General features: G+C 34.7%; 5 protein-coding genes across 5 annotated transcripts; 3 read left to right on the forward strand and 2 right to left on the reverse strand.

The window, feature by feature from the left end:
- The first annotated feature begins 5,930 nt into the window (after positions 1–5,930).
- LOC111214705 (cytochrome P450 81D11-like) lies at positions 5,931–8,107 on the forward strand. The gene is made up of 3 exons (XM_022717727.2): positions 5,931–6,493; positions 6,864–7,247; positions 7,368–8,107. The coding sequence occupies exons 1-3, from the start codon at positions 5,984–5,986 to the stop codon at positions 7,983–7,985; spliced, it is 1,512 nt and encodes a 503-aa protein (XP_022573448.1). The 5' UTR covers positions 5,931–5,983; the 3' UTR covers positions 7,986–8,107.
- Positions 8,108–12,794: 4,687 nt separating this feature from the next.
- LOC106369737 (cytochrome P450 81D11-like) lies at positions 12,795–16,613 on the forward strand. The gene is made up of 3 exons (XM_013809856.3): positions 12,795–13,424; positions 14,851–15,225; positions 15,294–16,613. The coding sequence occupies exons 1-3, from the start codon at positions 12,924–12,926 to the stop codon at positions 15,894–15,896; spliced, it is 1,479 nt and encodes a 492-aa protein (XP_013665310.2). The 5' UTR covers positions 12,795–12,923; the 3' UTR covers positions 15,897–16,613.
- A 1,407-nt stretch (positions 16,614–18,020) lies between these two features.
- LOC106439706 (cytochrome P450 81Q32) lies at positions 18,021–20,857 on the forward strand. The gene is made up of 3 exons (XM_013881239.3): positions 18,021–18,672; positions 19,314–19,703; positions 20,102–20,857. Exons 1-3 carry the CDS (start codon positions 18,163–18,165, stop codon positions 20,741–20,743), a joined length of 1,542 nt encoding a protein of 513 aa, XP_013736693.2. The 5' UTR covers positions 18,021–18,162; the 3' UTR covers positions 20,744–20,857.
- Positions 20,858–21,048: 191 nt separating this feature from the next.
- LOC106426869 lies at positions 21,049–22,189 on the reverse strand. The gene is made up of 3 exons (XM_013867599.3): positions 21,666–22,189; positions 21,447–21,548; positions 21,049–21,362 (listed from the first exon to the last, which is right to left on the reverse strand). The coding sequence occupies exons 1-3, from the start codon at positions 21,885–21,887 to the stop codon at positions 21,168–21,170; spliced, it is 519 nt and encodes a 172-aa protein (XP_013723053.2). The 5' UTR covers positions 21,888–22,189; the 3' UTR covers positions 21,049–21,167.
- A 376-nt stretch (positions 22,190–22,565) lies between these two features.
- LOC111214989 lies at positions 22,566–23,353 on the reverse strand. Its single transcript, XM_022717938.2, has one exon. It carries the CDS (start codon positions 23,049–23,051, stop codon positions 22,788–22,790), a length of 264 nt encoding a protein of 87 aa, XP_022573659.1. The 5' UTR covers positions 23,052–23,353; the 3' UTR covers positions 22,566–22,787.
- Between the last annotated feature and the right edge of the window lie 718 nt (positions 23,354–24,071).

A 24,071-nucleotide genomic window follows, 5' to 3' on the forward strand; every position in this document is an offset into this window, starting at 1 on the left:
ATACGTAATATATTATTTTATTTATACATTTTGAGAAATTTAAAATATATAATGATTTAAGACTTTAAAAATAATTTAAATTAGTTATCCAAACCCAAACCAAACCCGCAAAGATCCAAATCGAACTCAAACCAAAATTTAGAAACATTCTAATAAGGCTGAAATCTTTGACCCCGAAAACTCGAAATACAAACCGATCAGAACCAAACTCGTATGGGTACCCAAAAGCCCATCCCTAGTCATTATTATATATCGTATTTTATCATCATATAATTAATCGTATTTTATATGTACCATCATATAAGTAATCATATAATTAATAGTATTTTATACATACCATCATATAAATAATTACATAGATTATACTTTTAAAACTTAATATGAAATATAAAAACCATAATTTGAGTTGGTATTTCAAATTGGGCTTTGTATTATATTTTTATTATATATATTGACAATATTTTTTTATAATGGTTATTGAAAAATAGTTTAGTAAAAATCCATTTTTTGAATATATATATATATATATTTTTGAATCAATTTTTGATATAAATCAAATTTGAATTATTATTTTGATTTGAAATATGTATATAAAGTTTAAATTTTGTTTTATGGTTAGTTTAGAAAAAAAAATTTAGGCAATTAGATTGACCCATTTTGGTATATTTTAAAAGTGGCCTAGATAACTTTCAATTTTTTTAAAAAACATAAGCCCATTATTTTTTTTCTTAATATTACTATCCTTGTTTTTAAACAAAAATATTTTTTTTTAAAAGACTGCAATCCATGTTTCCAAACACTCCAAATTTTTTAATAGTCCTATTCAAGTCTCCAAACACTCCAATTTTGTACTTGAGTTTTAATAAGATAGATTATGAATTAGGCCCTAAACTTCCTCCATGAGATATCCAGTAAATATTGGATAATAAAAAGAGTAAAATTTCTAAACTATGGATTTTCATTATGAGAAAAGAAATAATATGATTTATCTGAAAATAATTAAGGGATAATTTATTACTTTCAAAATTATGTTATAAATTTTACCAAAAAAAATTATGTTATACATATATATATATATATATATATATATATTAAGTTTGTTCTATATACAACTGCTCTAAAGATCATTACATGTAAAGTGGATATTATGGTGCAACCGTATTGTTATTTTTTAGAATGAAATAATATGGAGTGTTCTACTTCATTAATTTCGTGTATACAAAAATTTATCATTTGTCTTGAATGAAATGAATGTTTATTCCATCAATTTTATCAATAAATAAATAAAGTTCAAAGCAAATTATTTCATTACAATTTTTGAACATATTATATTTTTTGTTTATATTTCCTTTTTCTTATTCTATTCATTTTCATCCCACTAATTTCATTATATATTTACCATAAGGGTCTAAATTGTAATTTAATGGAGCATACAAAAGATCTAGACTACTATGTTTTTTGTTACAATTTTTTTTTGTTGGTTTTTTACATTCTTACCAAAGAAAAAAAATAGTAAAAAAATATGGTTTTACCTTATTGTAAATAGTCAATCTCAGTGTGAATCGAAGCGTGTGACGGTACTTACAGCCCTATGTTTTCTATCACCATTTAATTTTGTCTACTAGGCTGCTCTATTCCATCGGGTAACTGTATTTACTTATGCTCGAAATAGATAAATTTGACCAGTTCAACAACGTGTCAAAACGAAAGTAAAGAAAGAAACAGAACACGATTCTATGCTAGAGACATATATAGAGATCCAAAGAAGGCATGGCGTCACATTGCTGTGGATACTGGAGACGATACCTTCGGATATTGTAGATTTGGGAGTTAGGACCATTTTTTCTACGCCAACCATTCTGCAATAATTTTTACAGCTTGAAGTTTTTTTGGTATATATCTACGACAATTTGTTTCCACAGTTCAGTTCAATATTATCAACACAAACAAAATATGCGGCACGCGAGGTGGGAAGATGCAAAACTAATGAACTAGCTAGCTACATTTACAACAATAAAGTCTATACGTGTTTACGTAATGTATTTAGCAAAAAATAAAGTGTTTACGTAATGCATATGAAATTCTAGTAGTGGTGTTCAGAAAAAAATGAAATTCGAGCAATGAGATGGAAACCCAAAAAAAAAAAACAATTAGCCGAATCTAAGTGTATTTATAACATGCCACTGAAATTGCTTTAGTCAGACACAACTCCATTCTTGATTGAGATGAAGTCCATAACAATATAAAACCTTTAACAAAAAATATATTCATAACAATATATAGCTTAATAGAAATAATAAACCTGATAATTTATCCAAAATAAAATAAAATAATAAAAAACCTGATAATAATCGGTGCATTGCGAAATTAAAGATAACAGATCGGCACATGCATGCACGTTGCCATACTTTGTCCCATTCATTCTATGTATGTGTGTATATATATATTTATTGCATGCATGTTATAAATGTTTGTTTATAAAAATAGATACACTTTTACGTTGGTATGTCACAACTGTTATTTTCACAATTTAATTTATTTTGTTTTTAAATTTATAAATTTTGAAGTTTACTTTTAAACCAAAGTGATCGAGCCCTCAATAATAGTGAAGAACGAACATACTCTGCATTTTTAAAAGGAAAAAGCATGTTTATTTTTGACCAAACAATTGTACATGTATCGGGATCAGAAAGATCGTGTAAACACAAAAGCATAAGTTAATGGGCAAACACTGTCGTTGTTTTTCTTTACAACTGTCCTGTCATTTCTGTTTTTTCCTTTTCTTACATTGTTGGATGAATTTTGATGTGTTTTATAGAAACAAATAAAGCGTTTTCTACCCTCATTTTTTTCGTGGACACAATTATATATCAAACTTTGGAGTTGATAGTTATCCATCAACCCGTAATCAAGTAGTAGGCTTTTCTCCCAATACATTACATTTTATTTGTAACGCCAAAGGGTTGCAAGGATTCTTTTATAACGATTACAAATTATATTAAACCTTTGTTCCAAGAAAATACTAAATTATTTCCTAGTTAATATTTTGAAGCCCATTAAAATGTTAAAACTTCCTTAGTTTGAGAGAAATTCTACATAGTACATGTTCAAGATATTAGAATTGTTTTTTACCAAAAAAATATATTAGAATTGTGTGCAGTTCTCACTATATATCAGAGCTGATATATTTTGAAAACTACCTAGTAGTAAGTAATCATACACCTATAAACTTATCTACAACGTCAACCCCTGACATTGATTAATCAAACTCATTGAACTACAAGTCATTATAAATGATTAATTAATCCGTTTTCAAACTTCCAAATGTTTGAATAAAATGATCTTCTAAGGGTTAAGACTTCGTATGCCAATCAAAAGAAGGATGATCAGAATATGTTTCCCGTATACGAAACTGCTCTAATATTCTATTGGTTGAATTATAATATATATGCAATTTAAAAAACGATCTAGATAATCCATGATTAACAAATGCAATCGCTTTGTTTAAAAAAAATAAAAAATTGGGGACAAATTAATATCAGTCCGTGACATATTAACTTTTATTCCAAACGCTCTACAGTCTACAGAGATCTAACACTGATAAAAGACGATTGCTTTTTCATGGGACGTCCATATATTCTTTTTCTATATAAAAACTATACGAGAGAGCTTGTAAGGATATTATAAATTAAAGAAAGCAATACGTATACGTTATTATATATGTCTATATACCCACAAAAGAAAGAGGATCGAGTCGGATGCGGTATTACGACAAAAATAAGCCGTAGCAAACCAACCACCTTCTGTTCAGTCGCTTTCGTTTCGAGAGACGTCCAGTTTCAGTGTTCAATTCTTTCTCATATTCTTTACATTGTATGGTTATGATGAAACCCACACGTTTTTATTTGTAGACCATGGAGTTTTAGATAGTTGGATCCGGTAAATAAAACTTGAAACTGGACCCGGATATATATAACTTTCTTCCCTTCTATTGATTTTTATAATATCTATTTCACGTAGTCTTCTAATTTAACAGAAGTAAAAAAGAATTTTAAACAGAAGCTGACGGGAACGACACATGACTATAGTTGGACCAGGAGGACAATGGGACAACATATCTTTAGTCTTTAGACACAATTAATATGTTTCTTCTTACACCTTTTGTCTCTTTCCCTCATTTTCTTTTCACCCCTCTCTAGGTTTTGTCTCTCTTCTTGTTTTCTTTTTTCATTTTTCTTAATTACAAATTTTATTGATTAGTACTTTAATTATGTCCATTACGTATTGTCAAATTTCTTTGATATAGATCTTTGTGTCGACCAAAATCTATCTTTGATCTCTCTGTCTCTACCAAAATCTTTGTAGTGTATTGTAAATTGTAGGCTTCCCTCTTCTTTTCATAGTTTGTAGGCTTTTGTTTTGGTCAAAGACAATTTGTATACTTGTTAATTTTTAAAAAAGTATATATAATGAGCTACATTTACTCCTGCTCGCCATATTACAACATACTGTTTAGTCATTTTTAATAAACTAGTTATTCATCTTTAAAAGTAGGCGGAGCCCATACTAATATACAAATCAATGTGCATTTTGTGCTAATATTTCAGAGCAACATAAATTAATTCAAAAGATTCGCAGACATGAAATTTTTTAAAAACAGTATCTAGTAAGCTACACCTACACCGGACCATTTAATTAATTACAAGCATTTGACACTAAGCATGTACGAATATAATAAGCTACATTTTCTTCTGGTTGCTATATTACGTTTTAACCACACAAAAAAACACAATAATCAGTTTCTTACCTGTTGATGGGCCATAAGAAGAATAAGAAATTGATTATTGTGGACAGGTTGATAAAAATAAAACAAAATCTATTAGTTGGCCGAGCCCATTCAATACAAATATTAATGGCCTATTGTGTATACATACGAATGGGCCTGGATTTCCTTCAAAGCACCACTAGTTAACTGATTGATTCCTCGATGTTGCAGGCTTTGATTGATATGTATCGCAAACGAGACACATGTGCCTAAACAATCCTATAGACGCCATGTGCAGAGCACGTGGCTCTCTGTTTGTAAAATCTCCCACGAGGCCGCTTCTTTTGTTAAAACTTTTCGTAATATCCTCAAATAATAAATACTCGACCAGGGGCGGATGCACGTTAATGACTACGGGGTCACGTGCCCCCGATTAATTCTAGATAATATTTGTTTCCAACCTAAACATTATCACTTAATTTGCTCAGTTGCTTGCCTCCATTAAATTTTAGAGCGACAGTTTGATTCTTCCGTTGTACGTCTATTTTTTTTACCTTTTCCTTTTTTTTTCTTTCAATTTTATTTTTTCATTCCATCGAGTATTAGACGTAATATATGGATGTCATCTCTTCGTGTATTACTTTGTTACCACGTTTATGTAGATTTTTTGTTTGTTTTTTTCAACCAACTATTTCTTTTCTATTTTGTTTCAACAACTAATCTAACTCATTTTATATATTTACACTAATTTACACTACTAGCAAATTTAATTAACACCCTTGGATAAAACATTTAAACAATACAAAACAACTAAAATAATTTTAAAAATAAATATTAAAATCCAAAATATTTTAACATTTGTGTTTAGTTATAGTTTATGTATGCTATAGGATACCAATTTAAATGTATTATATACTTTGAACTTACTTTTGGTAGTTTATATTAATCATACATATTATTTAATCTTTGTAAAAATATGTTATTAAATTATATATATTGTTTTAAATATTTGTGCCCCAGATCCAAAAAATTTCTGGATCCGCCACTGTACTCGACAATGATGTTGATAATTGATAACGTTATGGGTCATTCAAATCGAAAGATAGAGTTTGTGACGTTTTCAAAACCCACGTGTATTAATCTTCATCAATCTTAGCCACATCTTCCTCATTAATAATCCCAAGTCCTAGGTGGAAACAAGAAGCATCATCCAAACACATGGAAGAAGCTCAAACACTAACGTTCACACTAATCTTCGTCGTTCTTACTCTCATCTTCTTCATTGTAACAAACAGAACCAAGAAGCGAAAGCCGAAACTTCCTCCGAGTCCACCTTTCGCGCTTCCAGTCATCGGCCACCTCCGCTTACTCAAGCCACCGCTCCACCGCGTTTTCTATTCCATCTCTCAATCTCTAGGCGGTGCCCCCATCTTCTCACTCCGTCTCGGCAGCCGACTAGTGTTCGTTGTCTCTTCACACTCAATCGCAGAGGAATGTTTCACGAAGAACGACGTGGTACTCGCGAACCGACCAAACACAATCGCTTCCAAATACGTCTCATACGACCACACAACCATGGTCACAGCTCCGTATGGGGAACACTGGAGAAACCTCCGCCGCATAGGCGCCGTGGAGATATTCTCGGCTCACCGGCTTAATAAGTTTCTGTCTATACGCCAGGACGAGGTCCGGCGGCTTATAGTTCGTCTCTCACGGAACTCTTCATACGTAAGTGTGGTTACAACTCATTCAGATTCTGTATAGTGTGAATTAACCTGAAAATCTTAAATTATTAAATTAAGGTAGATATTGGCAACATTCTATTTCTGGAAATGTGTATCGCTAACTTTGGATATAAATCTGTGGAATATTCTTTTTGTTAATAAGTTGAGCAATATTATTTTGTAATTAAAGAAAGATTTTTCGAGATACCTAAATATTTTACATTTGAAAATGTTAATTTTTTAATGTTTTAGTTTTTTTTCCTACTGTAAGTAAGCTGAAATGTAAATTCGTGATTACGTAGAAACAGTCAAAACCTGAGTGAAGTCATGTGAATTGTGTCATTGGTTTAATAGTAGATATATATTATTTGTAGGAGTTTGCCAAGGTGGAGATCAACTCAATGTTCTCTGACTTAACATTCAACAACATCATCCGTATGGTAGCCGGAAAACGTTACTACGGAGATGTTTCAGAGGAAAACTCTGAGGCTAAACTCGTACGGCAGCTTATCGCGGACCTGATGAGTATTTTTGGTGCGGGAAATGCGGCTGACTATGTACCTATACTGCGTTGGGTCACGGGTTTCGAGAAACGGGTTAAAGAGCTCGGTGGTAGGTTTGATGAGTTCTTGCAAGGATTGGTTGATGAAAGGCGAGCAGCGAAGGAGAAAGGGAACACCATGATCGATCACTTGCTTTCTCTGCAAGAAACACAACCTGGGTACTACACGGACCGTACCATCAAAGGAACCATACTCGTAAGTTATAGAACGTCATTTAATTTGTTTATGTTATTACAGAAAAATAAAAATAAAATAAAATAAAAGTTGGGTATGTCATACTGAATGCTTGTAAGTAACCGCGAGTGTAACGTGTAGTCTTTGATACTGGCGGGGACTGATACATCAGCGGTAACATTGGAATGGGCATTGTCGAGCTTATTAAACCATCCAGAGAAATTAAGAAAGGCGAGAGAAGAAATCGATTGTAAAATTGGTTTAGACAGGCTTGTGGAGGAATCAGACATCTCAAACCTTCCCTGTCTTCAGAACATTGTGTCTGAAACATTACGTCTATACCCTGCGGGACCTTTGATGGTGCCTCACGTCGCATCGGAAGACTGTAAAGTAGGAGGGTATGATATGCCACAAGGCACAACATTATTGGTGAATCTGTGGGCTATGCACAGAGATCCTCAGCTATGGGATGATCCCGAGACTTTCAAGCCAGAGAGGTTCGAGAAAGAAGGGGAGGCTCATAAGCTAATGACGTTCGGGTTAGGAAGAAGGGCGTGTCCTGGATCAGGACTAGCGCAACGGCTGGTGAGCTTGACTCTGGCGTCATTAATTCAATGTTTTGAATGGGAGAGGATTGGAGAAGAAGAGGTGGATATGACTGAAGCTGGAGGTGCCACAATGCCTAAAGCTAGACCTCTGGTAGCCATGTGTACAGCACGTACGACCTTGGTTGGTAAAATCCTCCACGAGTCCGCTTGACTTTACCTTTTTTAAAGTAGTATATGTTTGATGGACATATCATCCCTAATTTTTTTTTTTGAAAAAAAAAATCGTTCATAAACTTTATTGTTGTTGTGAATTTATGCAATTAATACTTTATATCTGGAATGCTTTTTTTATGAATGAATTATGTGAAATTAGTCATTCATGGATATTCTAAAAAAAATTACCAGTTAAGTGGAAAAAACAAAAATTTTGATTCCACGTATTTTTGTGGGATGAATAAGAAAAAAAAAGAATCAAGTTAAAAATCATTCATGATAAAAAAAAGAGGAATGAAAAGAATGAATAGAATGAAATAATTTTAATATAATTAAAAAACAAATACATATATCATTCCTTTAATTTCAAAAATTATCACTATTCCATTCCATGTTATTCCACTGATTCCAATTCCATTTATTCCATACATTCCTAAATTAAATTTCCAGTTACAGCCAAAGTCTACATGATAAATTTATATTTTATATGACTTGCAAAGTGATTTTTTGGCTCTAATCTCTCACATTAAAAATTAAATCGGTTAAAATCAATACTGACTCTCCTTAATAGATAACTAGATTTATTTATTAGATTAGGTTATTGATTATTTATTATAAATTAATATAATAAAAGTAGCCAAAAATTAAAAACAAATTTCAAGTTTATTAGGTTAGATAATTGAACAAAAATTAATATAATATAAAAATTAGCCATAAAGAAAAGTATATTTTAAAATAGTAAGATGATTTCTATATATATTGTGTTTTTATTCAAAAAATAATAATAGAAACAAAAACATGCATAATTAAATATTAATCAAGTTAAAAGTTAATTTTGTAAAATCAAAAAGACGAATTGAAATTATTTTCAAAGTATTTATTAATAATGAATGTTGTGTATAAAAACTTTTAAAATATTTATTATACATGAGAGTTTTTATTTTAACGCAATAATTTGTATATATATTCTGATGATATATTTTCATATATAAATAATTTAATATTTATTTTAAACATTTTAAGAATATAAACAATAACAGATAGTCTTTGAATTAGTAATACATGTATATTAAGTGTAAGATGATTATTTCTGTATGCACCGACAAAACTCAGGTTTGATTTAGGAAAATTGCATCTAGTGACTAAGAAAAAAATAAAATTCACAAAATGACTAAAATTTCATTTTCTCTTCCTATCTCTCTCTACTCTCTTTTTAAAAAGTTAATTTTAGTTTTTTTTCTGTTATTTCACAAATAACCTCTTGATTTTATGTGTGTGGTATGAAACAGTTGATCACGTTTTTTATTAAAAAATACCAAAAGTACTATCACCTGCAAACACAACATTTACAAATTACAATAGTGAGAAAACCAACAAGTCTCTAGCACGTCACCGGCAATGAATCTCGATTACATAAAAAGAAAGAAAGAGAATTTTTTTTTTTGAACGAACAGACTTGCATTACTAAAAGGGTTTACACTCCATGAATGGAGTTCATTACAGACATAGACAGAGCTGATTTTGCCACCAAATCAGCATCTGAATTAAAGTTCCTAGATATGAAACTGAAGGAAATTGCATCAAAGAAAGACATAAAGTGATAGATATCAAACATGATACCGAACAGTTCAGGTTGAGTCCCTCCCCTCTTCAAGAGCTTAACCAGAGAGAGAGAGTCGGAGAGAACTGCCAGGGATCAGACGTTTGAATAAACCGCAAGGGCGACTGCCCGATGGATAGCTAAGGCTTCCGCCATTAAAGCTGAAGATACATGGCTATGAGCTTCCGAAAGCGTTGGAAGGTTCGAAGCATTATAGCCTGAGAAAACCCCACCTATGCCACAATTTCCGGATACTGAGTTCCACGCTGCATCAACATTGCATACAAGCATACCTGTCAGGTTTGTGGGAGGGGGGTAGCTGGACCGAGATAGGGAGCCAGTGTGAGTAGAGGTGTGCTGAGATGTGTCCTTCTGGCTTGCTTGCGCTTCACTCCACTCTTTTGCATCAGTTATACTCTTAAGAACTATCTCTTGTGCTGTGTAGGTTTTATTTTCAAACACCAATTTGTTTCGAGACTTCCACAGGTTCCAAATAATCCAAGGCCATAGCGGTGCAGATAGTCCCGTTGGTGGCAGAGGAGTATAAGTATTACCTTGTTTAAGCAGTTCTGCCATTGATGGTGTGGAACTCACAGGTCTGCGAGCGATCGGGCTTAGGTTCCAGACTTCCTCCGCTAGTGGACAGGTGAGGAAGACGTGTAAGTCCTCTTCATGTGCTCCACACTTTTTGCAGTTAAAACTTGGGACTCCTCTTCTTTCTAAATTGGAGCTGACTGGTATAGCTTTCCTGATAACCCGCCATAGAAAATCTTTTAGTTTTGGACTTGTCTTAACGTTCCAAATATCTCGCAGCCAGTGCACGGGATCATTCAATTCCTCCATTGTCTTGGTTGACGTCATGGCCAAGCCATATCCCGTTTTTGTGGAGTATACTCCAGACTTTTCTTTCAACCAGACCATAGTATCCTGCACTGGTGTTGAGCTGGTCTTTATACGCAAAATAGAGTCCTCATACTGAGGGAAGATGCTTCTAATTTTCTCCACATTCCATTTATTAGTGAGAGGGCAGAGGAGGTCTTTAACCTTTAGAGCTTGGTCTGCCTGAGATGGCGGTCCCATTGGTTGGAGAGGAGCATCAAAGGAGAGCCATGGGTCGCTCCAGGCCCTGATTGACTCTCGATCTCCCACCACCCAGCTTAGTCCCTTCCTCAGAATTTCTCTGCCAGCAAGAATGCTTTTCCATCCATGGGATGCTGTGATTGGAACTGGGCAGTTCATGAACGACTGATTCCGGGAGTACTTTCCCAACAGTACTTGGGCCAGGAGTGATTGCGGGTCCTTTATTAATCGCCATCCTATCTTTGCAAGCAAAGAATCATTGAAAGTTTCAATATCTCTGAATCCAAGACCTCCCGCATATTTCGGTTGTGCCATAGAATCCCAAGCTATCCAACACATCTTTTTCTTATCTGGATTTACATCCCACCAGAAGCGAGTGAGAATCGATTGGATTTGCTTACATAAGGAGATAGGAAGTTTGAAGCAAGACATAGCATAGCATGGCATCACTGCTAGCACTGACTTGAGCATAACTTGTTTACCGGCTCCGGAGAGGAACCTGGCCGTCCAGCTGTGGGCTTTTTGCCTAATCCTATCGAGGATAGAAGCAAAAATATCCCTTTTCCGTCGTCCAAACTGTTCAGGCAAGCCGAGATATTTGCCAATTCCTCCCTCCAAATAAATCTCCATCGTTTGTTTCACTCGGTCTCGTACAGCCACCGGTGTTTTCGCGGAAAAAGTAATGGCTGATTTGTGTGGATTTATCTTCTGACCCGACGCCTCTTCATAGATAGATAGGATCTTCATCAATGCCAAAATACACGACGGTTTTGATTTGCAGAAAAACATGGTATCGTCAGCAAAAAGGAGGTGGTTAATTGGTGGGCAACCGCGTGCAACTCGAACTCCTGGGAGCGACCCATCCTCTTGTCCTCTACTCCATAGTGCTGAGAGTACTTCAGTGCAAAGAATGAAGATATACGGTGATAGAGGATCCCCTTGGCGTAGCCCGCGAGATGGTTTGACAAAACCCTGTGGGGCTCCGTTTATGAGAAATGTATAAGACACTGTCTCTATACATATCATAATCCATGATATCCACACAGTGTCGAACCCGAGCATAGTAAGTACTTCTTTCACAAAACTCCACTCGATCCTATCATATGCCTTGCTCATGTCTGTTTTCACAGCCATGGAGCATCTCTTCTTTGCCTCTGAGGTTCGCAAGAAATGTAGTGTCTCGTGCGTGATGAGGACGTTATCTGTGATTGCACGTCCCGCCACGAATGCTGATTGAGTGTTGGATATAAGCATTGGCAGTAGTGGCTTGAGTCTTCTGGTGAGTATCTTTGCGATGATCTTATAGTGTGTATTGCACAACGCTAATGGTCTATACTCAGCGACTGAACGAGCTCCTGTCACCTTCGGAATAAGCCTAATGTGAGTCTCATTCTGCTGCGGGTGTAGGTGATTTGAGGTGAAGAACTCCCGCACATCCCTTATCACATCCTCACTCACAATATGCCAATATGATTGGTAGAAGGTCGCCGAGAAACCATCTGGTCCCGGGGCCTTGTTCCCATTAATGGATTTCACAGCCTCTAGAATTTCCGAATCACTCGGAATTGCAGTCAAAGTTGCGTTCATCTCAGGAGTAACTTTATGTGAAAGTAGTCCTTGAATTTGAGCAAAGGAGGTGTTGCCATTTGCTGTGAAAATGCGGGTGAAGTAGTTAGCAATTACTCTAGCAATATCACACTCCTCATAAACTGCACCGCCCTGATCATCTTCTAGTACTGGAATGGAGTTGATAATCCTTCTGGTTCTTGTCGCTGCGTGGAAGAAGCCAGTGTTCCTGTCTCCCTGCTTGAGCCACTGGATACGACTACGTTGCTGCCAGAATTGTTCTTCAGCCAGGTAAGCCCGTCGTAGCTCTTCGTTTATGGTTCCGATGAGAATGGTATCAGGAGTTGCACTTGATAAGGCCTCTTCCAGCGCTTGTTGGTTGCGTTTGATGATAGCAGTACTCTGTTCCTGTTTCTCCTTTGCCCACTGAATGATACTTCTTCTACAAGCATTCAACTTTGCTATCACATTATCTAGTGGCCTAGCGTTCCAAGCTGTATCAATTATCTGAGTAACTTCTTCCTGTTCCGTTAGAGCTCTATTGAACCGGAAAAAGAAAGAAAGAGAATATAATCACATATTATATGGTTTTCGTTGCCTGACGCGAACGGAGAACTAGGTCACATTTAACAACAAAGTGTCAAAGACTAAAGAAAGACTTAGAAAAAAAAAGAGAAAGAAGAACGAAAAATGGACTTTGCACTAATCCTTATCCTCTCTTCTCTCTTTCTTTTTATCTCCACCAAAATCTTGCTCACAAGATCCAAACGAAAACTTAACCTGCCTCCGTCTCCGGCGATCTCTTTGCCGTTAATAGGCCACCTCCACCTTCTCAAGCCACCGCTCCACCGCTCATTCCGTTCGCTCTCTAAATCCATAGGAAATGCTCCAATCTTCCAGCTACGGCTTGGAAACCGCCTTGTTTATGTCATCTCCTCACGTTCCATGGCTGAAGAGTGTTTCACTGGTAACGACGTCGTTCTTGCAAATCGTCCCAAGTTCATCGTGAGCAAATATGTCGGCTACAACGCCACCCATTTAATCGCGGCATCTTACGGCGACCACTGGAGGAATCTCCGACGCATAGCGGCCGTAGAGCTTTTCTCGACTCAGAGACTTAATGCGTTTTTATATATCCGTAAGGACGAGATCCAACGCCTCATCTCACGTCTTTCTCGAGACTCCTTACACGTACGCTCTTCTCATGACATTTTTCTTTACATTGTTTTGATTTTATCCTTTACTAACTACATTTTTTTCTTCTACAAATTTTTGCTATAAATAAGAAACAGATAATCAAAAAAGTGTGTCAACCATTTAAATAGTATAAATATTTTTAATAAACTTAAATTATGTAATTCAAAAAAGTTCCAAAAATACACATTCTTTTTCATGTTCTCTTCGATTTGTTTACTAGATTAATACTTTAATAAAAGAAATTCATTAAAAATTGTTTTGTAGTCTATTATTCCCACTAACTCGAGAATCATTTACATAATCGATGTGCTTAGTTTAGTGAGAAAGTAAGTTTTTCCCAAGGCTGGTGTGTATATATATAATCCCACCACCCTTTATACTATTATTATATTAGATAGTGATCCGTGCTTTTCGCATGATGAAATATTTTTAAAAACTATGCTATATAGTTAGAGGTATGTAAATTTTTTTAGTTTTACGTTATCCTGAATATTTTCAGTTATTAAAAGTTTAGTTGTTTCAGCTGAAACCAGAAAACAAATTAAAAGCCTTTTAGGCTCAAAATACATGTTTTAAACATGTTTACATTGATCAAATGATTTTGGCCGAATTTATTTTGTACTCGGCTTATGTTAGGATCGTGCAACCGCAATGTGGTGACTCTCTCTCGCCAAACCAAATAAGTAAATGAAGTTTGACTCTTATTAGAAAAAAATCGAAAGTATTTGGTGAAAGATTGGTAAGTGTGTTAACTTATCATACTTCTAAAGAAGAGCCAAACTCACACTATGACTAATGGAGATGTATTCAATTGAGAATTTTAGGTGATTTGTATAAAATGACAAATCACTTTTATTCAAACATAAATTTTAAAAATTTATTTAAAATCTAGTATTTTTGAACTTGATATTTTATAAAGTACATTAAAATCTAATGTTATTGAAAATATTTTAAGTTGTGGATTTTAAAGTTTTAAAGTGATTTTAGAATGTTTGGGTGGGGTTTCTTTGTTAAAAAAAAAAATAAAACTCAAATCTCATGATTTTAGATGATATTCTAAAATGGTTTAACAAAAATTATTTTAATCTCTTTTAAATCATCTAAAAGCTCACTAAAAATAAAATCTCTTCAAATTTTAAATTAAATACACCTCATAAATAAATATATATATATGCCAGCGAGCATAAAACTTGCCGACAAAAAAGGAACATAACTCAAACTTGAATCCAACATATATAATAATTTGTATTTAGGTCTGATCGTATTCAGTTGGTTAAATATTTGGTTTCAGTCCAAAATAAACACAACCATATTTTTGTTAATCTTTTTTTAAACATGTTAACGCAAACAAAACAGAATAATTAAGTATACTTGTTAGTTTCCTAGTATCGTTTACTCTTGTTTATATTGGTACTCCCAGGGTTTTGTGGAGGTGGAGATGAAATCACTATTAGCCAATTTGGCATCCAACAACATCATCAGAATGGCGGCCGGGAAGCGATACTACGGTGAAGAAAACGATGAAGCTAAGTTCGTGAGGCAACTTGTGTCCGAGGTGGTGACCAGCGCCGGTGCTGGTAACCCAGCTGATTATCTTTCGATTGTTCGTTGGTTCACCAATTATGAAAAGCGAATAAAGAACTTGGGGAATCGGTTTGATGCGTTTTTACAAAGAATTGTCGACGAGAAACGTGCAGATAAAGAAAAAGGTGAAACTATGATCGACCGCTTGCTTTCTCTCCAAGAAACACAACCGGATTACTATACGGATGACATCATCAAAGGACTCATACTCGTAAGTACTTATCGATAAGTAGTTATTATATAAATACAATAGAGTTTATTAATAACCAATATGCGCAGACTCTGACAATTGGAGGGACAGATACCTCAGCGGTGACACTCGAATGGGCCTTGTCAAATTTATTGAACCATCCAGAAGTACTAAAAAAAGCGAGAGCTGAAATAGATGACAAGATCGGTTTTGGCCGGTTAGTAGACGAACCGGACATAGCCAATCTCCCTTATCTCCAAAACATTGTGTCGGAAACACTACGTTTGTATCCTGCGGTTCCGCTACTACTACCTCACGTGTCCTCTGATGATTGTAAAGTGGCGGGATACGATGTCCCACGTGGTACGATGGTGTTGACTAACGTGTGGGCTATGCATAGAGATCCAATGTTATGGGAAGATCCGGAGCTATTCAAGCCGGAGAGATTTGAAAAAGAAGGAGAGGCTGAGAAGCTATTGCCATTTGGGATGGGACGAAGAGCTTGTCCTGGAGCTGGACTTGCTCAACGGTTAGTGAGCTTGGTTCTTGCAACTTTGGTTCAATGCTTCGAGTGGGAAAGGGTTGGTGAGGAACTTGTGGACATGACCGAAGACAAAGGAGTAACGTTGCCTAAGCTAGTGCCGTTGCGAACCATGTGCAAATCACGTCCCATTGTTGGTAAACTGATATAATGTTTGTCTTCAAAAGATTTGCCGTTATTTTCTATTTTTATATATCAAAAAATATTTGTTTAAGTGACCATTTTAATTTATATGTTAACATTTTGCTGAACTTTTAAAATCTTATTAATATCGACGTATCAATATAACGTAGTCAATCTCAAGCTATCACAGATATAATTATAAATGTTACAAAAATTACCGAATCCCAGTCACACATTAGTTTGAGACTATATTATATAGCTGTGCTAGTCAATGGGAAGATAGGCTTGTACTGGAGCTGGGCTTTCTCATCAGTTAGCGGGTTTGGCTCTTGTGTCGTTGGTACAATTTTCGAATGGGTATTGGTGTCGAACAAATAGATATGAAGGGAGGAAGGGAAAGGAGTCACGATGCCTAAAGAGGTTCCATTGCGAGCCATGTGCAAAGCCCGTGTAATTCCCGGAAAACTTCTTCTTGTGAATTAGAGTTCTCAAATGTTTCTATGGTATGTAATGTATTTATGTTGTTAATATTGCAATGTGGTAATAGTTTAATATAATATGATATGAAATCTGATGCTGAGAAACTTAGTTAGGTTCTTAGTTTCTTGTTTTTTGTATATACTTAAATGTGATTGCGTCGTTACTTTAGAATTTACTAGAATACAATTTTTCCGTGAAGTAAGTTGCGAAACCAAATTTTTTAGTCAAATCTCATTTACAACTTTCCCTAGTGATTTTTCATAACAAAAATACAAAATCCAATATTTATCGGAGAAAACAATGTTAGGGCTCATGCTATTGCAAAGCAGACCTTTCAGCTTTGAACCCAATTTAAGTTTATGAACGAAAATTAGAGTTTACACAAAAAAAAAAAACTTTGTCGACTTGCTAAGCTAAAACAGGCTTAGATAATAATTCATTATTTGCATATGTTCATAAGTTATGCATATACAACGATTATGTTTAGCTAACACGTATTTATTATTAAGAATTAGGGACTTTTAATTCTTTTTATTTACAGAAAACAAATTGTAACTTTATCGAAAAATATATATGACTTTTAATTCACAATTAAATAACAGTCGTTAGATTGACTTGCATTTCATATTTTGTTGGTGAAAGACTTGCACAGTTGCACCTCTTAAATATGTTAAAGTCTGATATAGAATTCCTTCCCTCATAATGATGGGTTGTTTCACTTCCATAAAAACAAGGTCACGATCGTGGAAAGATAATAAAAAAACGTATAATATAATAAATTATGAAAGTCGCCTAGGTCTTCCACTCTTCCCATATATTAAAAACGTATATATTTTTTTTTTTTGGTAAACATATTAAAAACGTATATTGTATAAGCATGATAGCGTTTGTCTAGCAGTTTGGATGTCACGATATCCACACGAAGAAAATAATAGAATTTTAAGAATTTCGAATTTAGAGAGAACTTTACAACATAATTTTCTGGATTGATAAGATGAAAGAGACGTGGTTAAGGTCGTCATTATCTGGATTTAATTTTTGACGTTTGCTCAGTATTATCAGATCATCATAATAAATAGAAAAATTAGCATATCATTATCAGATTACGATAATAGATAGATTGCGTCGTCTCCAATATCTATACTATATAAAGATTTATTATTAGTGCTGTATGCTTTCAAAACTAATAATATTTCTTCTTTGCATGTATTTTTACATACTTGTAAGATCATTTATAAAAATATACATTTATAAACGCTCGTTTGATCAAATAATAGAGAATGTTTATAAGGACTTTTTAAGGAAATTATAGAATTGTTTATTTTTGTTTATAAGGTATCTGTGGATAGAAATAGTTTTTAACGTGTGTAACTCAATTTATAAAATGATAATTTAGTTAATTTAATAAACTAATTATATAAATTATATTTAAAACATTTTTTCTTATTAATATTTTGAGAAATGGTATCATAAAATAATATTTCTCAAAACACCATTAAAATATCCTTGATCTTTTTTTTTGTTAATTTCCGGTCATTCTTTGTTAGAAAATCCCTCGAGCCATCAACCTTGACACTCTTGATGTCAAATCGATCGATTTCTATTTGTCAAAAGATTGTTTAATAAGGTTTTTATTTGGTAAATAACTCTAATGTAGCCAGTGCATGTGCAGATAAACGGTAATTAATTAACAACTTGGAGTATTACTTTTGTTACTTTACTTGCAAGTAGGGTTGAAAAATGGGTATATAATGATGGAATAGACACAAAGCTAGAGAAAGAAAAAAAAGAAAAAGAAGAAGACGAGAAAAGTCATGGATTATAGTTTACTTATTCCCATCATTCTAATTACTATTCTCATCACCAAGTTGTTACTCCGACTCTACCGTTCCAACAAAAACCTTCCGCCGTCGCCACGTGTCTGTTTTCCGATTATTGGTCACCTTCACCTCCTCAAACAGCCGTTGCTTCACCGCACTCTCCTCCGTCTCTCGCACTCCCTCGGCCCCGTATTCTCTCTCCGCCTAGGCTCTCGCCTCGCCGTTATCGTGTCGTCTCCAGCCGCAGCCGAAGAATGTTTTTTAACGAAAAACGATATAGTTTTAGCGAACCGGCCTCATTTCACCATGGGCAAGTACGTGGCTTATGACTACACTTCCATGGTTACGGCTCCTTACGGGGACCACTGGCGAAACCTCCGCCGTATCACCGCCTTGGAAGTCTTTTCAACGCATCGACTCAACGGCTCAGCAGAAATCCGACAAGACGAAGTCAAGAGGCTTCTACAAAAGCTTTACGGTTTATCCGTCCAACGTCCAGCTAAAGTAGGTCCAAATATCTCATCTTGATGAATATCAAACTCATAGATAATCAATCATATTGATTGGTTCGCAAAAATTTGTATTATATTATATACTTCCATAATACGAAAAACGAATAAAATCCATTTATTAAGTTTTAACATATTATATGATAATATGTTAAAACTTAATAAATATATCATATATAACATATTATCATACATTAAGTTAAAAAAAAAACATTTTATCATATATTTTCACGTCGTTTTTAGCTATAACTACTACTTTACAGTTTACAGTTTATTATTTTCTTATAAATTATTGACAGTTTCAAATAGTAAAATGTTGACATAGAAGCATTTTTGTAGTTAAATTCTGTATTGATAAAATATTAATAAAAACAATATGTTATAGTTGAATTACAAAATGCAGTCATTGCTGAATTCAGCTCTAAATCTGTCGGTGTTAATTTTTGATTGCACGAATAGAAATCTAGTTGAAATAAATTATCCTGATTTAGTAGTTGGAGAACCTACGACGGAACGTTTTCTTTCCTATTATACATATTCAGACCAAGAAAAGAAAACTTGATCAGTTTTGATTTTGTATCCGGTTAAAGATAACCAAACCATATCAAACCGTAACAAGACCATATTATTATTCAGGTGGAGTTGCGAACGTTACTAACGGGTCTTACCCTAAACGTTATAATGAGAATGATGACTGGAAAGAGATTCTGCGAGGAAGATGAAGGTGGAAAAGAGAAGATAAGCTTGGAGTTCCAGGAGCTAGTTGCGGAGATTCTAGAGCTCTCTTCGGCGGGCAATCCAGCCGATTTTTTGCCGGCTCTACAGTGGTATGACTATAAAGATTACATCAAGAGAGCAAAGAAGGTTGGAGAAAAGATGGATAGTTTGTTACAAGGGTTTTTGGATGAACATAGAGCTAACAAAGGAAGATTGGAGTTTACGAACACCATGATTGCTCATTTGCTTGATTCTCAAGAAAAGGAGCCTCATTACTACAATGATGTTACCATCAAAGGTCTCATTCTGGTATGTATTTCTAGACCCTATTAAAATATACGAAATCTAACTTATACACAAATGCTACTTCCCCAAATAATTATATGAAAATATATTCTTCACATTCTTGAAATTTCCGAATATCCTAATATATGTCGCGGTTAAACCACAATTAATATGAAAACAAAATACTTTAACAACGGCTTCCAAACCAAATGATGAAATTATAATTGAAATATCAGACATGAAAATCTATTACGAAACCTATTGATGTTGACACTAGATCACCAATCTTGATTGTTATCTCCAACCCCTGCTGAAGAACAAGAAACCAATGGAACGACGACAAAATACATTTAAAACAAACAAAAATAGGTGAAAAACTATTTAATAATGGTCCCATTTTTAATGTTGGATTCTATTATCAGATGATGGTGATAGGAGGGACAGATACATCGGCCTTAACCGTGGAATGGGCAATGTCGAATCTATTAAACCATCCACAAGTGCTTGAGACAACGAGACAAAACATTGATACTCACATCGTACCATCGTCATCAAGTAATCGTCGTTTGTTAAAAGAAGATGATTTGGTGAACATGAACTACTTGAACTGTGTTGTATCCGAGACACTTAGGTTATGCCCTGTCGCGCCACTTATGGTTCCTCACTTCTCTTCTTCTGATTGTGTCATCGGTGGGTTCGATGTTCCACGTGATACTATCGTGTTGGTTAATTTGTGGGCAATACACAGAGATCCAAGTGTGTGGGATGATCCGACCTCGTTTAAGCCGGAGAGATTTGAAGATAGAGATCAGCTTGGACAGTACAATGGTAAGATGATGCCCTTTGGTTTAGGGAGACGGGTTTGTCCCGGGTTGGGTTTGGCTAACCGGGTGGTTGGGTTGGTGTTGGGTTCGATGATTCAGTGTTTTGAATGGGAGAGTGGCTCAGGAGGTCCGGTTGATATGACTGAAGGTCCGGGCCTTAGTATGCCCAAGGCTGAACCATTGGTTGTCACATGCAGACCACGTGAGGTGGCTTCCGAGTTGCTCTTGAGGATCCAATAATATGTAACTTGAGATTTTAAGATATGAAAATCATAATGTTCCAAACAAAAATCATAACTTATCTGTAATAAGATTATTATTATTTTGTGTAATAAGATTATTCAACTACAAAAACAACCAACCATTAAGATACAGTTGATGATATTTTATTTACTATTCAATTATATTGGTGGTAGTTGAAGAAGTTGACATGACGTCTGAAAGAGAAAAATCATCTAATACAGTCCACAGAAAGTTCGTTCTTATCATAGATATTTTTTGAAAGCTTTAAAGTTTCTCTTATCACTATTAATTATTATTTCAGATTTAATAATAAAAACTTATTTAACTAATTTATTTCGATAATATCTTATTACAATAACATCAAGAAACATCACATCTGGAAGAAGATAAAGTACACACACATTCAAAGATCCGATCCCATTCAAGAATTCTCGCTCCGGTTCGGTTTAGACGAAGATTCTGAACCAAGATCCTCCTCCACCGCAGGAATCCACTCGTTCGTCGCCGGGTTGCTTCTGTAAATAGCCTTTTCACCTCCGTCTCCGATTGCAGCGGCGGCTATCACAGCTTCTTCACCACCGTCTTCCTTCCCCACATTTATAAACCCACTTCCGGTCTAGTTTCATAAACATAACCACATTTACTACAAAGTTAATTTTCTCAGCTGTAATTTTAAAGAAAGAGAAATAAAAATAAGAACCGTGTGATGTTGCTTATCAATGGCGGTGAGACTCGTGTAATACTCTGTCTCCAGGAACTCATCTTGAACAGCAGCAGAACCTCCTTCATGCAGAATATTACCCTGTATTTTTTTTAACCACAAGATCTCAATTATGACGATAAGTTTACGTGAAGAGCAAAAAGTAGTGAGGCAGTTTTACCCAAAAAAAAAAAAGTAGTGAGGTAGAGAAAACCGAACATGAGTTTGGGACTGGAGAGTTTGGAACTTGTCAGCCTCTGGATGGTCAGTGGTTGGCTCGGGAGTAGAGAAACATCCGAAAGGGCCTGGCTCGCTCCGGGTGGGCTTAGTGGGTCGTTTAGGGGCCAAGGAATCGAAACCAGCTCTGATCTGGTTCGTGTTCTTGATCTGTTGATCCGGGTCGGCTATCTCGTCGCTCCGGCTTGGCTTCATCGTACTCATCGTCGCCTTCTCTCTCTTTTTGCTTTGGTTTACAACTGGAAAAGAGATAGAGATAATAGATTTTACTCACTGGTTTGGTTGTGTTAAAAGAAAAATTATAATGGGCCTTTGCGTGGGCCTTTTTGTTTAATGTTCCAAAAAATAATAATTACATGTCAGAACTTTAATGTTTTGTCAAATTTTTCCAAAGCAATATATTAAAATAAATATTTTTATATATTTTTCTTTTATTCGATTATCTTTTTACAAAGTAATTTCGTAAATTATCAGATTTTGTAGGGAATACGAATTTCAAGAGCTGGATGGCAATTTAACAATGGTCGACATTGGGCCCTATATAGTATATGAAGCGTGAAGCTTCCCATTTCCGGCTCCCACAGGACAGTAAACAAAGTGTCCCTTTTAATACCCCAAAGGCCAACACTTCGAACAATGAAAAATTGTTTGCATTCAAGATTTGAATCGTGAATTGCGAGCAATTTTAACTATGTAGTAAAACATGAAATAATCATTGTTTTCCTTATGAAATGATCGTACTTTCATGTTAAAGCTTTATAAGATAATCATGTAGTTGTGTCATTACTCATTTGTATTGCACCATAATGACCAACATCTCCTGAATATATATAACCGATTCATGTAGAATTTACACGATAACGTCGATCTCAAAACTATTACTAGTCAAAAATAAAAATAATTTATTGGCACGTACTATATATGGATGTTTTTGAGAAGGAAACCGACTATTGTATCATGATCAAATGAATTTCTCCCTTCTAGACTTTACATTGGTGACTGAATAAATATAATGATCTGTAACAAATGAAAAATCCTTTACTATAACCTGAGCTAAATAAATACTGATGTATAAGAAAATAATGTAAGTGAGTAAATAGTCTTTTAGTGACCAGCACCTCTCCTGCTCGGTCCAGAAGCCATTGTGTGCATCCTCTCTCCAGCTGAAGAGAGCAATCGTAACCTTTTATAACCACGTACCACGACCCCTAACAACTCTTTACTTCGAAAATCTTCGACAACATGATTCTTAGATTGACTAATTTCCTCTGATGAGCCACCAAGGAGAACTCTACAGTCCGCGGTTCTTGATTCTGAAAAGGCTGAGACCAAGAACATGACCGTAAAGACCAAGCCAAAGGGTCTCATTTTTGGTTTGTGGTAGCTCAGGTGCTTGGGGTTTAGGGTTTAAGCCAATGAATGTGTTTTGGTGATTGATAGAAAAGGAGTAGCAGAGGAGGAAGTAAAGGTTTATATAGACGTATGAAAAGATTCAAAGGTAGATGGAAAAGGATGGAGAGGAAGAAGGATAGGAGCTTATATTGGATATAAAATAATGTTAATTTTATTGTTGTTATTGGTTAGAGAATATAAAAAGGAGTAATGTAGAACTAAAACCGTGATATAAGGGGATGGTGCAGGTGCATTAGTTAAAAAGGACGGTCTCTAGCTTCCTTGGAAATGGCCTTTTCAAAAAGTGCTAATTGTTTTTTACCAGCAAACTATATTCCTGTAATTGATACAGAAATTATAAATTATTAGCCCTGGTACTGTTAAAATTCGGCTTTTCTATATATTTTTTTGCCTTAGGATGTGAATATGAAATTAGGTCAGAATTCCAACTTGTGCGATTTGGTTCGATGTCAATAATATTAAATAAGATAAGATTTGTTTACTGATTAATAAGTAGTATACACAAGATTCAAGTGAATCAAAATTCAACTAGTAGTTGGTAACAATAGTTGTTCAAAAAAAAAAAAAAGAAGTTGGTAACAATACAATTATTAGCTTTGGTTAGTGGAGTTAGGCAAGAAAACTACTATCATTCTTGTGGATAACATGGTTTCATGATCTAAACATTTATACCGACAAAGAGGTTAGTAATCACCGACTTACCATGCATATATAGCAATAGCCAAATGTGTATAGAGTGAACAAAATGAAACTACTAGACTTATAGTCTTATACGACTATTTCATTTCATATCATTAATTGATATAATTCACTATGAACAAAATTACTGTAGATAAATTTGAGCAAAGATTCATTAATAAAATAATTAACGTTTAGGTGATCATTTAAATCTACGGTCGTGAATCATCGGTGTCTCATTTTGGAACTTCAGAAAATTGGAAGAATACTTCTGAAGGTAGGGCACGAATGCGTAGA

This window comes from Brassica napus, chromosome A1 (assembly GCF_020379485.1).
Source record: "Brassica napus cultivar Da-Ae chromosome A1, Da-Ae, whole genome shotgun sequence".
In the NCBI taxonomy this organism is placed as follows: domain Eukaryota; kingdom Viridiplantae; phylum Streptophyta; class Magnoliopsida; order Brassicales; family Brassicaceae; genus Brassica; species Brassica napus.